At 40.3% G+C, this 14,262-nt stretch overlaps 1 protein-coding gene across 1 annotated transcript; it reads left to right on the top strand.

Annotated features, from left to right (window-relative positions):
- The first annotated feature begins 244 nt into the window (after positions 1-244).
- On the top strand, positions 245-5,621 carry LOC128242600 (uncharacterized). The gene is made up of 2 exons (XM_052959818.1): positions 245-515; positions 1,159-5,621. The coding sequence occupies exon 2, from the start codon at positions 1,218-1,220 to the stop codon at positions 3,723-3,725; it is 2,508 nt and encodes an 835-aa protein (XP_052815778.1). The 5' UTR covers positions 245-515; positions 1,159-1,217; the 3' UTR covers positions 3,726-5,621.
- The last annotated feature ends 8,641 nt before the right edge of the window (positions 5,622-14,262 follow it).

The following is a 14,262-nucleotide window of genomic DNA, read 5'->3' as shown; positions in this document are numbered from 1 at the left end:
TAATTATTTCAAAATGTATTAGACAAATTTTAAAAGAATTCATATTAATTTTTACATTTCTATCTGTATAAAGATATAAAATTTATGTTCACTAAGTCTTAAAACAACCAAAATCTAACATTAAATTCACTTTTAAAAAGCAAAAGAAAGAAAATGAAATTGGAATGTCATAACATAACTTCCATATCACTTAAATGGTTTTACTTCTTCAACATCAATTTACATCGTAGAAGGTAAACGTGAGACGTTGTCGGAATAGTTTGTAAAAGGAAGTACCCTCTGCTGTGTAACTTCCTCATTGCTTTAATAAATATTTATATGAAATCAACCAGACGATAAACTTAGATGGCGAACTGTGATACTATTTTGTTCGGTGAATTTTCGGGTGTTATTGGTGGAAATCTAAATTTATGTGACTTCATATCCAAAGCGGAAGAGCGAATTTGAAATCTTCCCAATGTGCTCTAAACCTCCTTACCTGTTGGACAGCAAAGTGTTCTATCAAAGAATAAATGGTATGTATGTCTGCAAGTATAAGTTAAAAATGTTAAACTGTTCAACTAAATCAATGACGAGTAAAGTTATATTAAAAAGTGTTATCATTCTTGTATTTAGAATAAGATGTCATTTACTAAAACATTAACGTGTTCATGTGTTTTTTTCCCAACTGATTTACGAATTACTTGTAAAATAAATACAAATTTAATCTAGTTACAGGTGCCATTTTATAATCAATTTAGTCCTTAAAGGTGCACTCCCACAGATTGAACGTTTTGACAACTTTTTTATTTTTTTTGCCTTGGAACGAAACAGTTTTTGCGAAAATCATGGAAAACAGTTATATAAGACTGCTGAAAAAAATAAGTCGCAGATTTTATATTTAAGTTCAAAAAATGATGTTTTATGCATTTTTCTTAAACCGTTAGTAGCCATAAAGCATTAATTTTCGAATGGAAATATGAAAATCTACGATCTGATTTTTTGTCAGCAATCCTATATAATTGCTTGCAGAAATTTACGCAAAAAAATTGCTCTTTCCAAGAGTGCAGCTTTAACCTTGTTACTTATCGTTTTCTATATTTTTAAAGGGTTTGTTCGCATTGTACTCAGAACGTTAAGCTGAATCAATGTCAGGATTTTTTCTCTCTCTTTATATAGCATGTTGACCAAAGATCACTTGGGAAAGCGCTGCACAAGCTGGCCGCAAAAATTACGAAATGGAAAATCGCGGCGTGATATTGTTGCTGATTGGAACGCTGCATTGCCTGGAATTGGTAACTGAAGGCCACGTGATAATTAACAGATCTACTTTCAATATTCAAGGAGAGAATATTACAAAGCCTGGAGAAAGGACGAGAAATAACACAACCATCAATCCTGAACTATGTAATTTTAATTTAACCATGGACAGTTTGAAATTCTTTGACAGTCGATTACAGCTGATGGAACCGGACTTTGTTGCATTTCGAATATATATCACCAACACTTACGACACAGATCCAGAAGTCAATATAACTTACGAACACACGCTGTTTGAACCGAGGTTATGGTTTTGGACATATGATACCCCGAAAGGGCATTTCCCATACTTGTATCTGAACATTGACTACGGAATATTGAGCTTTGGTCTATTGGACGCGAAAACATTTGAAGTGAAACGAGTCGTTCTGAATCCAATGCTAAAGGATAACCAATCGTGTTCAATACATTTTGGAAAGAACGACAGCATGGAACAATTGACGAATGCTTTACAAGATCTTGTCGTGAATGTGGTAGAGCATGACGTATACAAGTATGAAACCAACTACTTTTGTTACTTAGTTGAAAACCAGGACATAAAAAAATCATGGAAGTATTTCGCAGCTCTTTATTTCAATTTTCCAGCACCTCTCGTCCACTTCGAGTGTTGTGAGGTATGGTTCCATTACTCAGAGAACAAGTTTGTTTCCAAAGGCTGCAACAAGCCATTCCCAAAGTGGGACCTCTGTTATTACGGACCTTATATATTAGGCGTGCTACTTCTTTTATATTTTCCCATTATTCTGTTTAAAATTTGTGACGCCCTTACCAAAGGAGAGACTGTTGAATCCTTCGACTATGATATGGTAGTGGAGCTCGACGTTCCACTGTCCCCGGGGCCGACTTGGGAATTCGATTGGGTGTTTCTCAATGGAAAACCGCCCTTGACCTTTTGGAGTGTGATAACGAGCTGTTTTGGAGGAGTTATGCATCAATACCCCGTTTGCGCCACAAGACTTCGTAGGTTTATTGCTGTGTTGCTAATACCGTTTGTAATATATATCAAGATTTTGATGTACTTTGATGGCATCACCAAAGATGAACTTAAAATCAAAGTGTCCGACTTCGCCGAGCGTGGAATGCCACTTGGTTACTTAGCGATGCTTGGGAATAGCCCAGAAGACAGAATGAAGTCGTTTGCGCCAGCATTCGGCGGACCGGTTGGAATGGCATGTATTTATTACATACTGAGTGTGGTTCTTATTGTGTTTCCGCGAAGTTTGAAACAAATTGTGGAAAATGGAATGCCGACTCGTCGTAATTGGTCGCCACTCTTTTTTGGCGTGGACGAAATTCTCCATATAGGAATGATGAGCACAGAAACTGAGCCGGGATATAACAGGGCCGCGGCAATTTGTAAGGGCCGTTTCTACATGCTGTTCACCGGAACATTCTGGAAAAGATTATCTCACCTTCAGAAAAGGAGATACCAAAAAATAAGGCGATTTTCAAAGTGCATGTTCGCGTTGTGTCTTCCCCTGCTTACACTTGCTTGCCTCTTGGAGACAATAGCTTGTTTAGTGTATTTCGCGATACCATTTGTTAGCTTTAGTGTCATCATGATCAAAGGGGCATCGACATCAGTAATGGCACAACGGTTATACTACCACCGCCTAAACGCTCTTCTTCGGATACGATTGTTTTGGGCCATTGGGTCGCTGCTTGTGTTTATCACATTTATAATGTTCGCGTACTCACTAAGCTTGATATTTCTCAAAAGTAGTGTCTTCATCTCGAAGATAATTATCTACTGCTTCGTTGCCGTGGTCTTTATGCCATCAGCTTCGTTCGGATACCTGTTTTTCTTCGTCGTCCTTCTATACTACATTGTTCATCTCGTTAAGGGCTTTGGCGAAGTCTATTTGGAACTACTTTCCACTGGAATCGAACGTTCCTTAGACCTAGACGCCCATGTTAATCACGTGAGCTACCAAGATGGTCACCTTCTTATCTCAAACGTCCGAGCGCCTAACATCCGGAGCATCCGTGTCAATAACACGCATATTGATGTTCCACAGAACAGCTTAGAGAAAATAAAAGCTACCTCTGACGTGGCTAGACACACACGCCAAGTCAACAGCGTTCATGGAATTCCAAAGGAACTATTTGAGTACTTAGTTAAAAAATACAGACCTGTCCACATTCAACTATTGAAACTGATATTCCAATTGACCTTTATAGTAACTCTCGTGGCCTTGACATTGAGTATAACGTCAAAATTTAATTCGAGTTCGTCTTCAGAGGAAGGTCCGGAAGTGATGCATATTCTATTTATGGTAACAGTTGGTGCATTACCGCGCGTGCTCGAGGTTTTGTTGACAGATGGAAGCGAGGTTGTGAAAAAACAATTGGAAGAAACAAGAGTTGAGCAGACGATCGTTCGGTACTGGAGAACCAAAGCGGATACCGACTTGGAGTTATCTTGATCACAGATAATCATTTCATGATGATAATATTATCTATGTTATTATATATAATTTCACAAGGTCACAATACTCACGAACGCACGTACGCACGCACGCACGCACGCACGCACGCACGCACGCACACACACACACACACATTATAATACTTTGTAATATAAAAAGTTTTACTTTCTCAAAACTATGACGATGACTAGAACTTAAAAACCAGTAAAACTAACATATGACCTTTATTATGTGTTTGATATTTGATAACCATGTTAAGTTCGTAGTTAGGTTACACGCGATTAAATAGACAACCGTGGTGTGGAGTATCGGATTAAGTGGCACCAGCGTAACAATTATTAAATAAACTAAGATTATTCGAATTTGAATACCAAAGTCAGTTGTACACAGTTTGCATCCTCGAAGTATCATGTTTTCAAGGGTTCAATGTTAAGTGAAGAGATATGATAATTAAATAAAAACCACAATTCAAATTAACGCGTTCGTTCTGGTTTATAATTTATAGTTGTTAATCTATTGTCCATGTGTTTATCTATTGTCCAGCAGTGTTCTACTAATGTGTTCTATAATGAATAGTTGTTTGTCTAGTGTCCAGCAATGTCCTTGTAATGTGCTCTATAATGAATAGTTCTTTGTCTACTGTCCAGCAGTGTTCTACTAATGTGTTCTATTATGAATCGTTGCTTATCTTTTGTCCAGCAATGTTCTAGTAATGTGTTGTATAATGAATAGTTGTCTGTCTATTGTTCAGCAATGATCTAGTAATTTGTTGTATAATGAATAGTTGTCTGTCTATTGTCCAGCAATAATCTAGTAATGTGTTCTATAATGAATAGTTGTCTGTCTATTGTCCAGCAATGATCTAGTAATGTGTTCTATAATGAATAGTTGTCTGTTTATTGTCCAGCAATGATCTAGTAATGTGTTCTATAATGAATAGTTGTCTGTTTATTGTCCAGCAATGTTCTAGTAATGTGTTGTATAATGAATAGTTGTTTGTCTATTGTCCAGCAGTGATCTAGTAATGTGTTGTATAATGAATAGTTGTCTGTCTATTGTCCAGCAATGATCTAGTAATGTGTTGTATAATGAATAGTTGTCTGTCTATTGTCCAGCAATGATCTAGTAATTTGTTGTATAATGAATAGTTGTTTGTCTATTGTCCAGCAATGTTCTAGTAATGTGTTCTATAATGAATAGTTGTTTGTCTGTTGTCCAGCAATGATCTAGTAATGTGTTCTATAATGAATAGTTGTCTGTCTATTGTCAAGCAATGATCTAGTAATTTGTTATATAATGAATAGTTGTCTGTCTATTGTCCAGCAATGATCTAGTAATGTGTAGCAATTGTATTTTAATTAATGTCCTGTTTAAAGGATCATCTCTTTCTTGTATTAAAGGGACTAGACACCATATGATAAAATTGCAAGAAAAAAACACATCACTTACGACACATGTATCCTTCGCATTTTTTCGTATTTTCCCGATTTGAAATTTACTTAGTTTTTCTAGCTTCGGTATACGTTTCTGTACTAATCAAGTGACTTCCACGTGCTAAATATACACACTATAAACTGGGAAACCATTATGCGCTATTCTAAAAGGGTAAACTCAGCTGAGACAGCGACATAATATTACTTTAATCATGCAAATGGGTGCATTATCGGCCTTGTACTAGCCCATATTGAAAATGCTTTGCTTGTTTTGGCGAAATACTGTATTTGCCGATGTTGGAACCATCTAGTGTCTAGTCTCTTTAAACCATACGAAACATGCACTTTATAGTTTGTTAAAAAATGCATTTTTCTTTTTATGCAAGAGTCTTAATTTCAGAACAATATATCAATATAAGAATTATCATATGTGTACATGAATAAAAACACAATAACTGTTTGATTTTTTTACATATGTACCTTTAACCATAAAAAAGAAAAAAAAATCTGAATCCCCAACTACCGTTGATAGTTAAATATTCGGCGACTATCCGGCCGTAAAGGCTTTCTCTCGTCCGTCTATGCCTCCGAACAAACAGCAGTTCACACAAAAGACAGCATCCTTTGTCATGGAGTACCTCAACCATGGTGTTTCCCTTAACCATTCCCCGGTGATTTTTCGCAGCTTACTATTTGTTCCAAATGCCCTGGAAAAGAAAACTACAATAATAAATAATTGTACCTAAAAGTCTATTAAGTGTATTATATGATTTAAGCTAATATATTAAACACTGTCATTTGGAAACAGATGCACATTTACTAAAAATATAACTGGTTTACTTAGTAAATCTATCTTACCTGGTTTACATTTTAGTTTCATACTAACAGAACAAATCCACTTTTAAATTAAACTGGTCTGTGAGGTATTGTACAAAGCACACAATTTAATACAATTTATTAAGACTAAAGAAAAGAGTGACCGTGTTGGAAATGGGAACTGAAAACATGATGGCCAGGTCCCATGTAATAACTTTTGTTTGGTGTCTTCGTCTACAGGAGGTAAAGTAAGACATCCGATATTCGGTTACTCTGGAACGTTTTCGGCCTTGATGACCTCTGGCAGGCTCTTGATCTGATTACATTCCAAAGAAAAAGCGCCCACCAAGCATTGCTTGAAATGTTTAAAAGACGGAACTTTACAAAACACAGCCGTTCCAGACTTTACATTATGCGGGCACCAGTCGTTCGAACTCTTCCTTGGGTTGTATAGACTATAAATCATTCCATACGTGTAAATTCAAATCACGCACTGTCTATTCTTGGCAAATCTTGTTTCTGGTGTTCCATTTACCTCTACCTCCGATTTTTATTGTATTTTTGGCATTTTTACTTGTTCGACTTCTCGGGAAATGTGTAGGCCGCGGCCTACATGGCGCATAGGAAGCTACGCCCCTGTTCGCGAATAACCATCTGGAAGTAGTCCAGTAGCTTAATATCAACATCAACATCTAACTCTGATTTTTCAAATCCCAAACTGGCAACTAGCAAGTAGTTGAATATTCGAATCCCCAACTGGCAACTAGCAAGTAGTTGAATATTCGAATCCCCAACTGGCAACTAGTAGGTAGTTGAATATTCAAATCCCCAACTGGCAACTAGCAAGTAGTTGAATATTCAAATCCACAACTGGCAACTAGCAAGTAGTTGAATATTCGAATCCCCAACTGGCAACTAGCAAGTAGTTGAATATTCAAATCCCCAACTGGCAACTAGTAGGTAGTTGAATATTCAAATCCCCAACTGGCAACTAGCATGTAGTTGAATATTCAAATCCCCAACTGGCAACTAGTAGGTAGTTGAATATTCAAATCCCCAACTGGCAACTAGCAAGTAGTTGAATATTCAAATCCACAACTGGCAACTAGCAAGTAGTTGAATATTCAAATCCACAACTGGCAACTAGCAAGTAGTTGAATATTCAAATCCCCAACTGGCAACTAGTAGGTAGTTGAATATTCAAATCCCCAACTGGCAACTAGCAAGTAGTTGAATATTCAAATCCCCAACTGGCAACTAGTAGGTAGTTGAATATTCAAATCCCCAACTGGCAACTAGCAAGTAGTTGAATATTCAAATCCACAACTGGCAACTAGCAAGTAGTTGAATATTCAAATCCCCAACTGGCAACTAGTAGGTAGTTGAAAATTGGAACCCCCAACTGGCAACTAGCAAGTAGTTGAATATTCAAATCCCCAACTGGCAACTAGCATGTAGTTGAATGTTCAAATCCCCAACTGGCAACTAGCAAGTAGTTGAATATTCAAATCCCCAACTGGTAACTAGTAGGTTGTTGAATATTGGAACCCCCAACTGGCAACTAGCAAGTAGTTGAATATTCAAATCCCCAACTGATAACTAGTAGGTTGTTGAATATTGGAACCCCCAAACACCAACTACCTTCCAACTTAACCGCCATAATAACTGTAACAATATTTAAGTTAGCTGAGTTATATCCCTTGTCTCAAAAGAACGCATATATTGTTGCTGTGAATAAGTTCATGAAGTTTCAAGCTGATATTTTAAATGATTGTAAAGCACTAAAATTACTATATAAAACATATAGCAATAAAACAGTCGAATCCCGGTCCTTTACATCCAGTTCAAGCCCACGAGAAAATCAAGACATGCGAGTTTGCATTCGGAACTCCTCGGCCGTTTTTATCGAAAACAAAGGTTGTTTTCAATAATAATGGACGAAGAGCTCCGAATGGCGAGTTTGAGTAAACGGTGTTCGACTGTAATTTTGATAAAAGGGAAACCTTCAGTAAGAAACATTTCTGTGAAAATATTTTGACGTTGGGTCAATGGTATCTAAAGAGAAGATTTTAAAAGGTTTACATATATAGACACATGGTAAAAAGTACCCTCGCCCTGGCAGCCATGTTTTTTTTATAAATTAACATGGGGAGGTGGATTTTGATAGAGAGTCACTTATGGAACATTTATGTGAAATGATTTTCAAATTGGGCCAGTGGATTCTGAGGAGAAGACTTTCAAAGTTTTCCAGTTTTTCAGTTTATACACTAATTATGTATGTATGGAAAACTCTTAAAAGATAGGTTGCATAGTGAAGAAAATGAGCCCTGCCCCATGGCAGCCATGTTTTTTTACGAATCACCGTGGGGTGAAGGAATTTGGTAGAGTTTCACCTTAGATAACAGAAGAAGTTTCTGGGAAGTAATTTTCAAGTTTGTATTCCCGTTTAGTTACCATGGCAACCAGAGTTCTGCATGGAACCACTTTCATTGAAGGAATCTAGAAGAAGATTACGAAATTCCTGTGAAGTTTGGTCTAAATTGTTCGAGTGGTTTAGGAGAAGTTATTTGTTATTTGTGCTGAGGTGAGTTATAAGTAATGATTTGATAAGTCGTTTTTTTATCAGGTTCCAAAACCCATTTGTGACTACTAATGTTTTGACAGTGCTCCGTCAGACGACCGTATCGTGAAAAGGTTTGTCGAAGTGTTAAAAGAAATTTAAATTCTCAATCAAAATTTGGTAAAAGACCGAAGGCGGGGCTCTGTAAGCGGCATACACTACGCTATGTTTCATTTAAAATGGTAAAGAAAATCGAAATAGATTGATTTAGAAATGTATTTGTTTAAATAAACATACCTTTTTAAGGCTTTTATATACAATAGTTTGTTATTTTTAATTATACATAATGTTTCTGGAAAATAGTCTAGGTGCTTCTCTTTTTTTAAATTTGTTAAATTCGTTAAAAAACAAATGTTTTATAAACCATGGTATGTTCCTCTATACCAGTTGTATGTAAGGACATTCCAAATGTATGTGAGGCCAGAAGGTGTTAGTGAGTGGCTCATCTGCGAATCATTACAACTTGGTAAAACTGAAACTATATACAGAAAAAAACGTCGATATTTCGAAGTCATTGGGACCTTCATAAATTACTTCGAGAAAACGAACATTCGATATAACCGTGTTTTACTAAACCGAACAAAAAAAAAACGAAAAATGTTCGACATAACCAGAACATCGAGATAGCAGAGTTCGACTTAGTGAGTTTCGACTGTAATTTTGATCCAAACAGAGGCATACATCTCAGGGAAGTCATAACATCATATGATATAGTAATTCCAATGAGTCCAAAGATTCGATTAAATACATAGTTGCAACAATGCAACCATTGGTAAGAGATTATTGTTTGATAATATGGTTATGCCTGTTATCTAGACGGCCTATAGAAGATTTTTAGAAGTCCCGTATTCAGTACCATATCGACTATGCTTCAGCTGTTTGGTTTTATTCTATTACTCAAGAATTGAGAAACCAGCTCCAGGTTTCTCGAATAAACTTATTAGATTTGTTCTAAATTTAAATTTTAGAACCCATATTGGTAAGGAAATTTTCACTTATCTCAAATGGTAATCTGTGGCAAGTACAGCTGATTTTATTACTGCCTGTCATGTTTGGGGGTATCTTCTTAACAGCTCGATTCTACATGATGGATAGCACTTGGCTAAGAGTGGTCGCTTCAATAAGTTTCAATGATACATCTTCATTTGTCGTTGATTGCCGCTTTTTATACCCAAAGGTCAAATTTTTTGTTAGAAGTTATTTGCCTGTGGCGGTAGTTCATTGAGGAATGAGTAACCACAAGGTATAAGGCATAATAAGTCAATAAATGAGATAAGATCCTCTGTTAAAGCCTTCTTGTTGGAATAAGGCAAATCTGAATGTAATTTTAATTTGGATTCTTGTCATTCTTGCCATTTCAGATGTATGTGAGGCCATGCCAGGTGTATGTGAGGCCAAGCCATGTGTATGTGAGGCATGCCAGGTGTATGTGAGGCATGCCAGGTGTATGTGAGGTCATGCCAGGTGTATGTGAGGCCATACCAGGTGTATGTGAGGCCAAGCCAGGTGTATGTGAGGCATGCCAGGTGTATGTGAGGCATGCCAGGTGTATGTGAGGTCATGCCAGGTGTATGTGAGGCCATGCCTGGTGTATGTGAGGCCATATCAGGTGTATGTAAGGTCATTCCTGGTGTATGTGAGGCCATGCCAGGTGTATGTGAGGTCATACCAGGTGTATGTGAGGCCATGTTAGGTGTATGTAAGGTCATTTCTGGTGTATGTGAGGCCATGCTCAGTGTATGTGCAGCCATGCTCAGTGTATGTGAGGCCATGCATGGTGTATGTGAGGCCATGCCAGGTGTATGTGAGGCCATGTTAGGTGTATGTAAGGTCATTCCTGGTGTATGTGAGGCCATGCTCAGTGTATGTGCGGCCATGCTCAGTGTATGTGAGGCCATGTTAGGTGTATGTGAGGCCATGTTAGGTGTATGTGAGGTCATTCCTGGTGTATGTGAGGCCATGTTAGGTGTATGTGAGGCCATGTTAGGTGTATGTAAGGTCATTCCTGGTGTATGTGAGGCCATGTTAGGTGTATGTGAGGTCATACCAGGTGTATGTGAGGCCATGTTAGGTGTATGTAAGGTCATTCCTGGTGTATGTGAGGCCATGCTCAGTGTATGTGCGGCCATGCTCAGTGTATGTGAAGCCATGCATGGTGTATGTGAGGCCATGCCAGGTGTATGTGAGGTCATACTTGGTGTATGTCAGGCCATATTATGTGTATGTAAGGTCATTCCTTGTGTATGTGACGTCATGCCTGGTGTATGTTACGCCATGCCTGGTGTATGTTACGCCATGCTCAGTGTATATGAGGCCATGCCAGGTGTATGTGAGGCCATGCCAGGTGTATGTTACGCCATGCTCAGTGTATATGAGGCCATGCCAGGTGTATGTGAGGCCATGCCTGGTGTATGTTACGCCATGCTCAGTGTATATGAGGCCATGCCAGGTGTATGTGAGGCCATGCCAGGTGTATGTTAAGCCATGCCTGGTGTATGTTACGCCATACCTGGTGTAAGTGATATCATGTCTGATGTATGTGAGATCATGTCTGGTATATGTGAGGCCATGTTAGGTGTATGTGAGGCCATACCAGGTGTATGTAAGGTCATTCCTGGTGTATGTGAGGCCATGCCAGGTGTATGTGAGGCCATACCTGGTGTATGTGAGGCCATATTAGGTGTAAGTAAGGTCATTCCTGGTGTATGTGAGGCCATGCCAGGTGTATGTGAGGTCATACCAGGTGTATGTGAGGCCATGTTAGGTGTATGTAAGGTCATTCCTGGTGTATGTGAGGCCATGCTCAGTGTATGTGCGGCCATGCTCAGTGTATGTGAGGCCATGCATGGTGTATGTGAAGCCATGCCAGGTGTATGTGAGGTCATACCTGGTGTATGTGAGGCCATGTTAGGTGTATGTAAGGTCATTCCTGGTGTATGTGACGTCATGCCTGGTGTATGTTACGCCATGCCTGGTGTATGTTACGCCATGCTCAGTGTATATGAGGCCATGCCAGGTGTATGTGAGGCCATGCCAGGTGTATGTGAGGTCATACCTGGTGTATTTGAGGCCATGTTAGGTGTATGTAAGGTCATTTCTGGTATATATGAGGCCATGCCAGGTGTATGTGAGGTCATACCTGGTGTATGTAAGGTCATTTCTGGTATATATGAGGCCATGCCAGGTGTATGTAAGGTCATTTCTGGTGTATGTGAGGTTATGCCTGGTGTATGTTAAGCCATGCCTGGTGTATGTTACGCCATACCTGGTGTAACTTATATCATGTCTGATGTATGTGAGATCATGTCTGGTATATGTGAGGCCATGTTAGGTGTATGTGAGGTCATGCCATGTGTATGTGAGGTCATGTCAGATGTATGTGAGGTCATGCCTGGTGTATGTGAGGTCATGTCAGATGTATGTGAGGCCATGTTAGGTGTATGTTAGGTCATTCCCGGTGTATGTGAGGTCATGTCAGATGTATGTGAGGTCATGCCATGTGTATGTGAGGTCATGTCAGATGTATGTGAGGCCATGCCATGTGTATGTGAGGTCATGTCAGATGTATGTGAGGTCATGCCATGTGTATGTGAGGTCATGTCAGATGTATGTGAGGCCATGCCATGTGTATGTGAGGTCATACGTGATGTTTGTGAGGCCGTGTTATGTGTATGTAAGTTCATTCCTGGTTTATGTGAGGTCATGCCTGTTGTATGTGAGGTCGTGCCTGGTGTATGTGAGGCCATGTCTGGTGTATGTGAAGTCATGCCTGGTATATGTAAGGCTATGCTTGGTGTATGTGAGGCCATGTCTGGTGTATGTGAGGCTATGCCTGGTGTATGTGAGGCCATGCCAGCTGTATGTGAGGTCATGCCAGGTGTATGTGAGGTCATGCCTGGTGTATATGAAGTCATACCTGGTGTATTTGAGGCCATGCCTGGTGTATGTGAGACCATGCTAGGTGTATTTGAGGCAATGTTAGGTGTGTATGAGTCCTTGTTAGATGCATATGAGGCCAAATGTATTTGATGCCATGCCTGGTGTATGTGAGGCCATTTCAGGTTTATGTTATGTCATATCTGGTGTATGTAAGCGAGTTACGGCATCCACAACCCAAGTACGAGTTCTTTAGTGAGTAACGGCACACACAACCCGAGTTCGAGTGCCTAAGCGAGTAACGTCACCGACAACCAGAGTAAGAGTGCTTAAGCGAGTAACGGCACCGACAACCCGAGTACGAGTGCTTAAGCGAGTTACGGCACGCACAACCCTAGACCGAGTGCTTAAGCGAGAAACGGCACCTACAACCCGAGTAAGAGTGTTTAAGCGAGTAACGGCACCCACAACCCGTGTAAGAGTGCATAAGAGAGTTACGGCACCCACAACCCTAGTACGAGTGCTTAAGCGAGTAACGGCACCGACAACCCGAGTACGAGTGCTTAAGCGAGTAACGGCACCCACAACCTGAGTACGAGTGATTAAGCGAGTTACGGGATCCACAACCCGTACGAGTGCTTTAGTGAGTAACGGCGCCCACAACCCGAGTACGAGTGCTTAAGCGAGTAACGGCACCGACAAACCGAGTACGAGTGCTTAAGCGAGTAACGTCACCCACAACCCGAGTACGAGTGCTTTAACGAGTATCGGCACTTAAAACCCGAGTACGAGTGCTTTAACAAATAACGGCATCCACAAACCGAGTACGAGTGCTTTAACGAGTAACGGCACCCACAACTGGAGTACTAGTGCTTTAGCGAGTAACGACACCTACACCCCGAGTACGAGTGCTTTAGCGAGTAACGGCACCTACACCCCGAGTACGAGTGCTTAAGCGAGTAACGGCACTTACAGTGCTTACTTACGAGTATAAGTGTTTTATCGAAAGTATGAGTGCTCTAACGAATAACGGCACCCACAACCCGAGTACGAATGCATCAGAGAGTTATGGGGCCAACAACCCGAGTACGAGTGCTTTAAGGAGTAACGTCACCAAAAACCCTATACGAGTGCATAAGAGAGTTACGGCAGCAATTACCCGAGTTAAAGCGCTAAGCGAGTTACAGCACCTAGGGCCCGAGAACGAGCGCTAAAGCGAGTTCCGGCACACTGGCCAATTACGAGTGAGTTACCGAGCTACGGCGACCACGACCCGAGAACGAGTGCCCTAGCGAGTTACGGCATCCACAGCTCGAGAACGAGTGCTAAAGCGATTTACGGCACACACAAGCCGATTACGGGTGCTTAACCGAGTTCGGGCATACATAACTTTAGTACGAATGCCCAAATGAGTTACGATACCTACGTCCCGAGTATGAGCGCTTGGGCGAATAACGGCACCCATAACCCAAGTACGAGTGCCCTATCGAGTTACGGCACCGACAATCCGAGTATGAGTGCTTTAGCAAGTTACGGCACCCACGATTCGAGTATGAGCGCTTGGGCGAGTAACGGCACCCATAACCCAAGTACGCGTGCCCAATCGAGTTACGGCACCAACAACCCGAGTATGAGTGCTTTAGCAAGTTACGGCACCCACGATTCGAGTATGAGCGCTTGGGCGAGTAAGGGCACCCATAACCCAAGTAAGAGTGCCCTATCGAGTTACGGCACCAGCAACCCGAATATGAGTGCTTTAGCAAGTTACGGCACCCACGACCCGAGTATG

The sequence above is a fragment of the Mya arenaria genome, chromosome 8 (assembly GCF_026914265.1).
Source record: "Mya arenaria isolate MELC-2E11 chromosome 8, ASM2691426v1".
NCBI classification, from domain to species: domain Eukaryota; kingdom Metazoa; phylum Mollusca; class Bivalvia; order Myida; family Myidae; genus Mya; species Mya arenaria.
The sequence above is the reverse complement of the archived record's forward strand: the minus strand, read 5'-3'. Positions and strand labels throughout refer to the sequence as shown.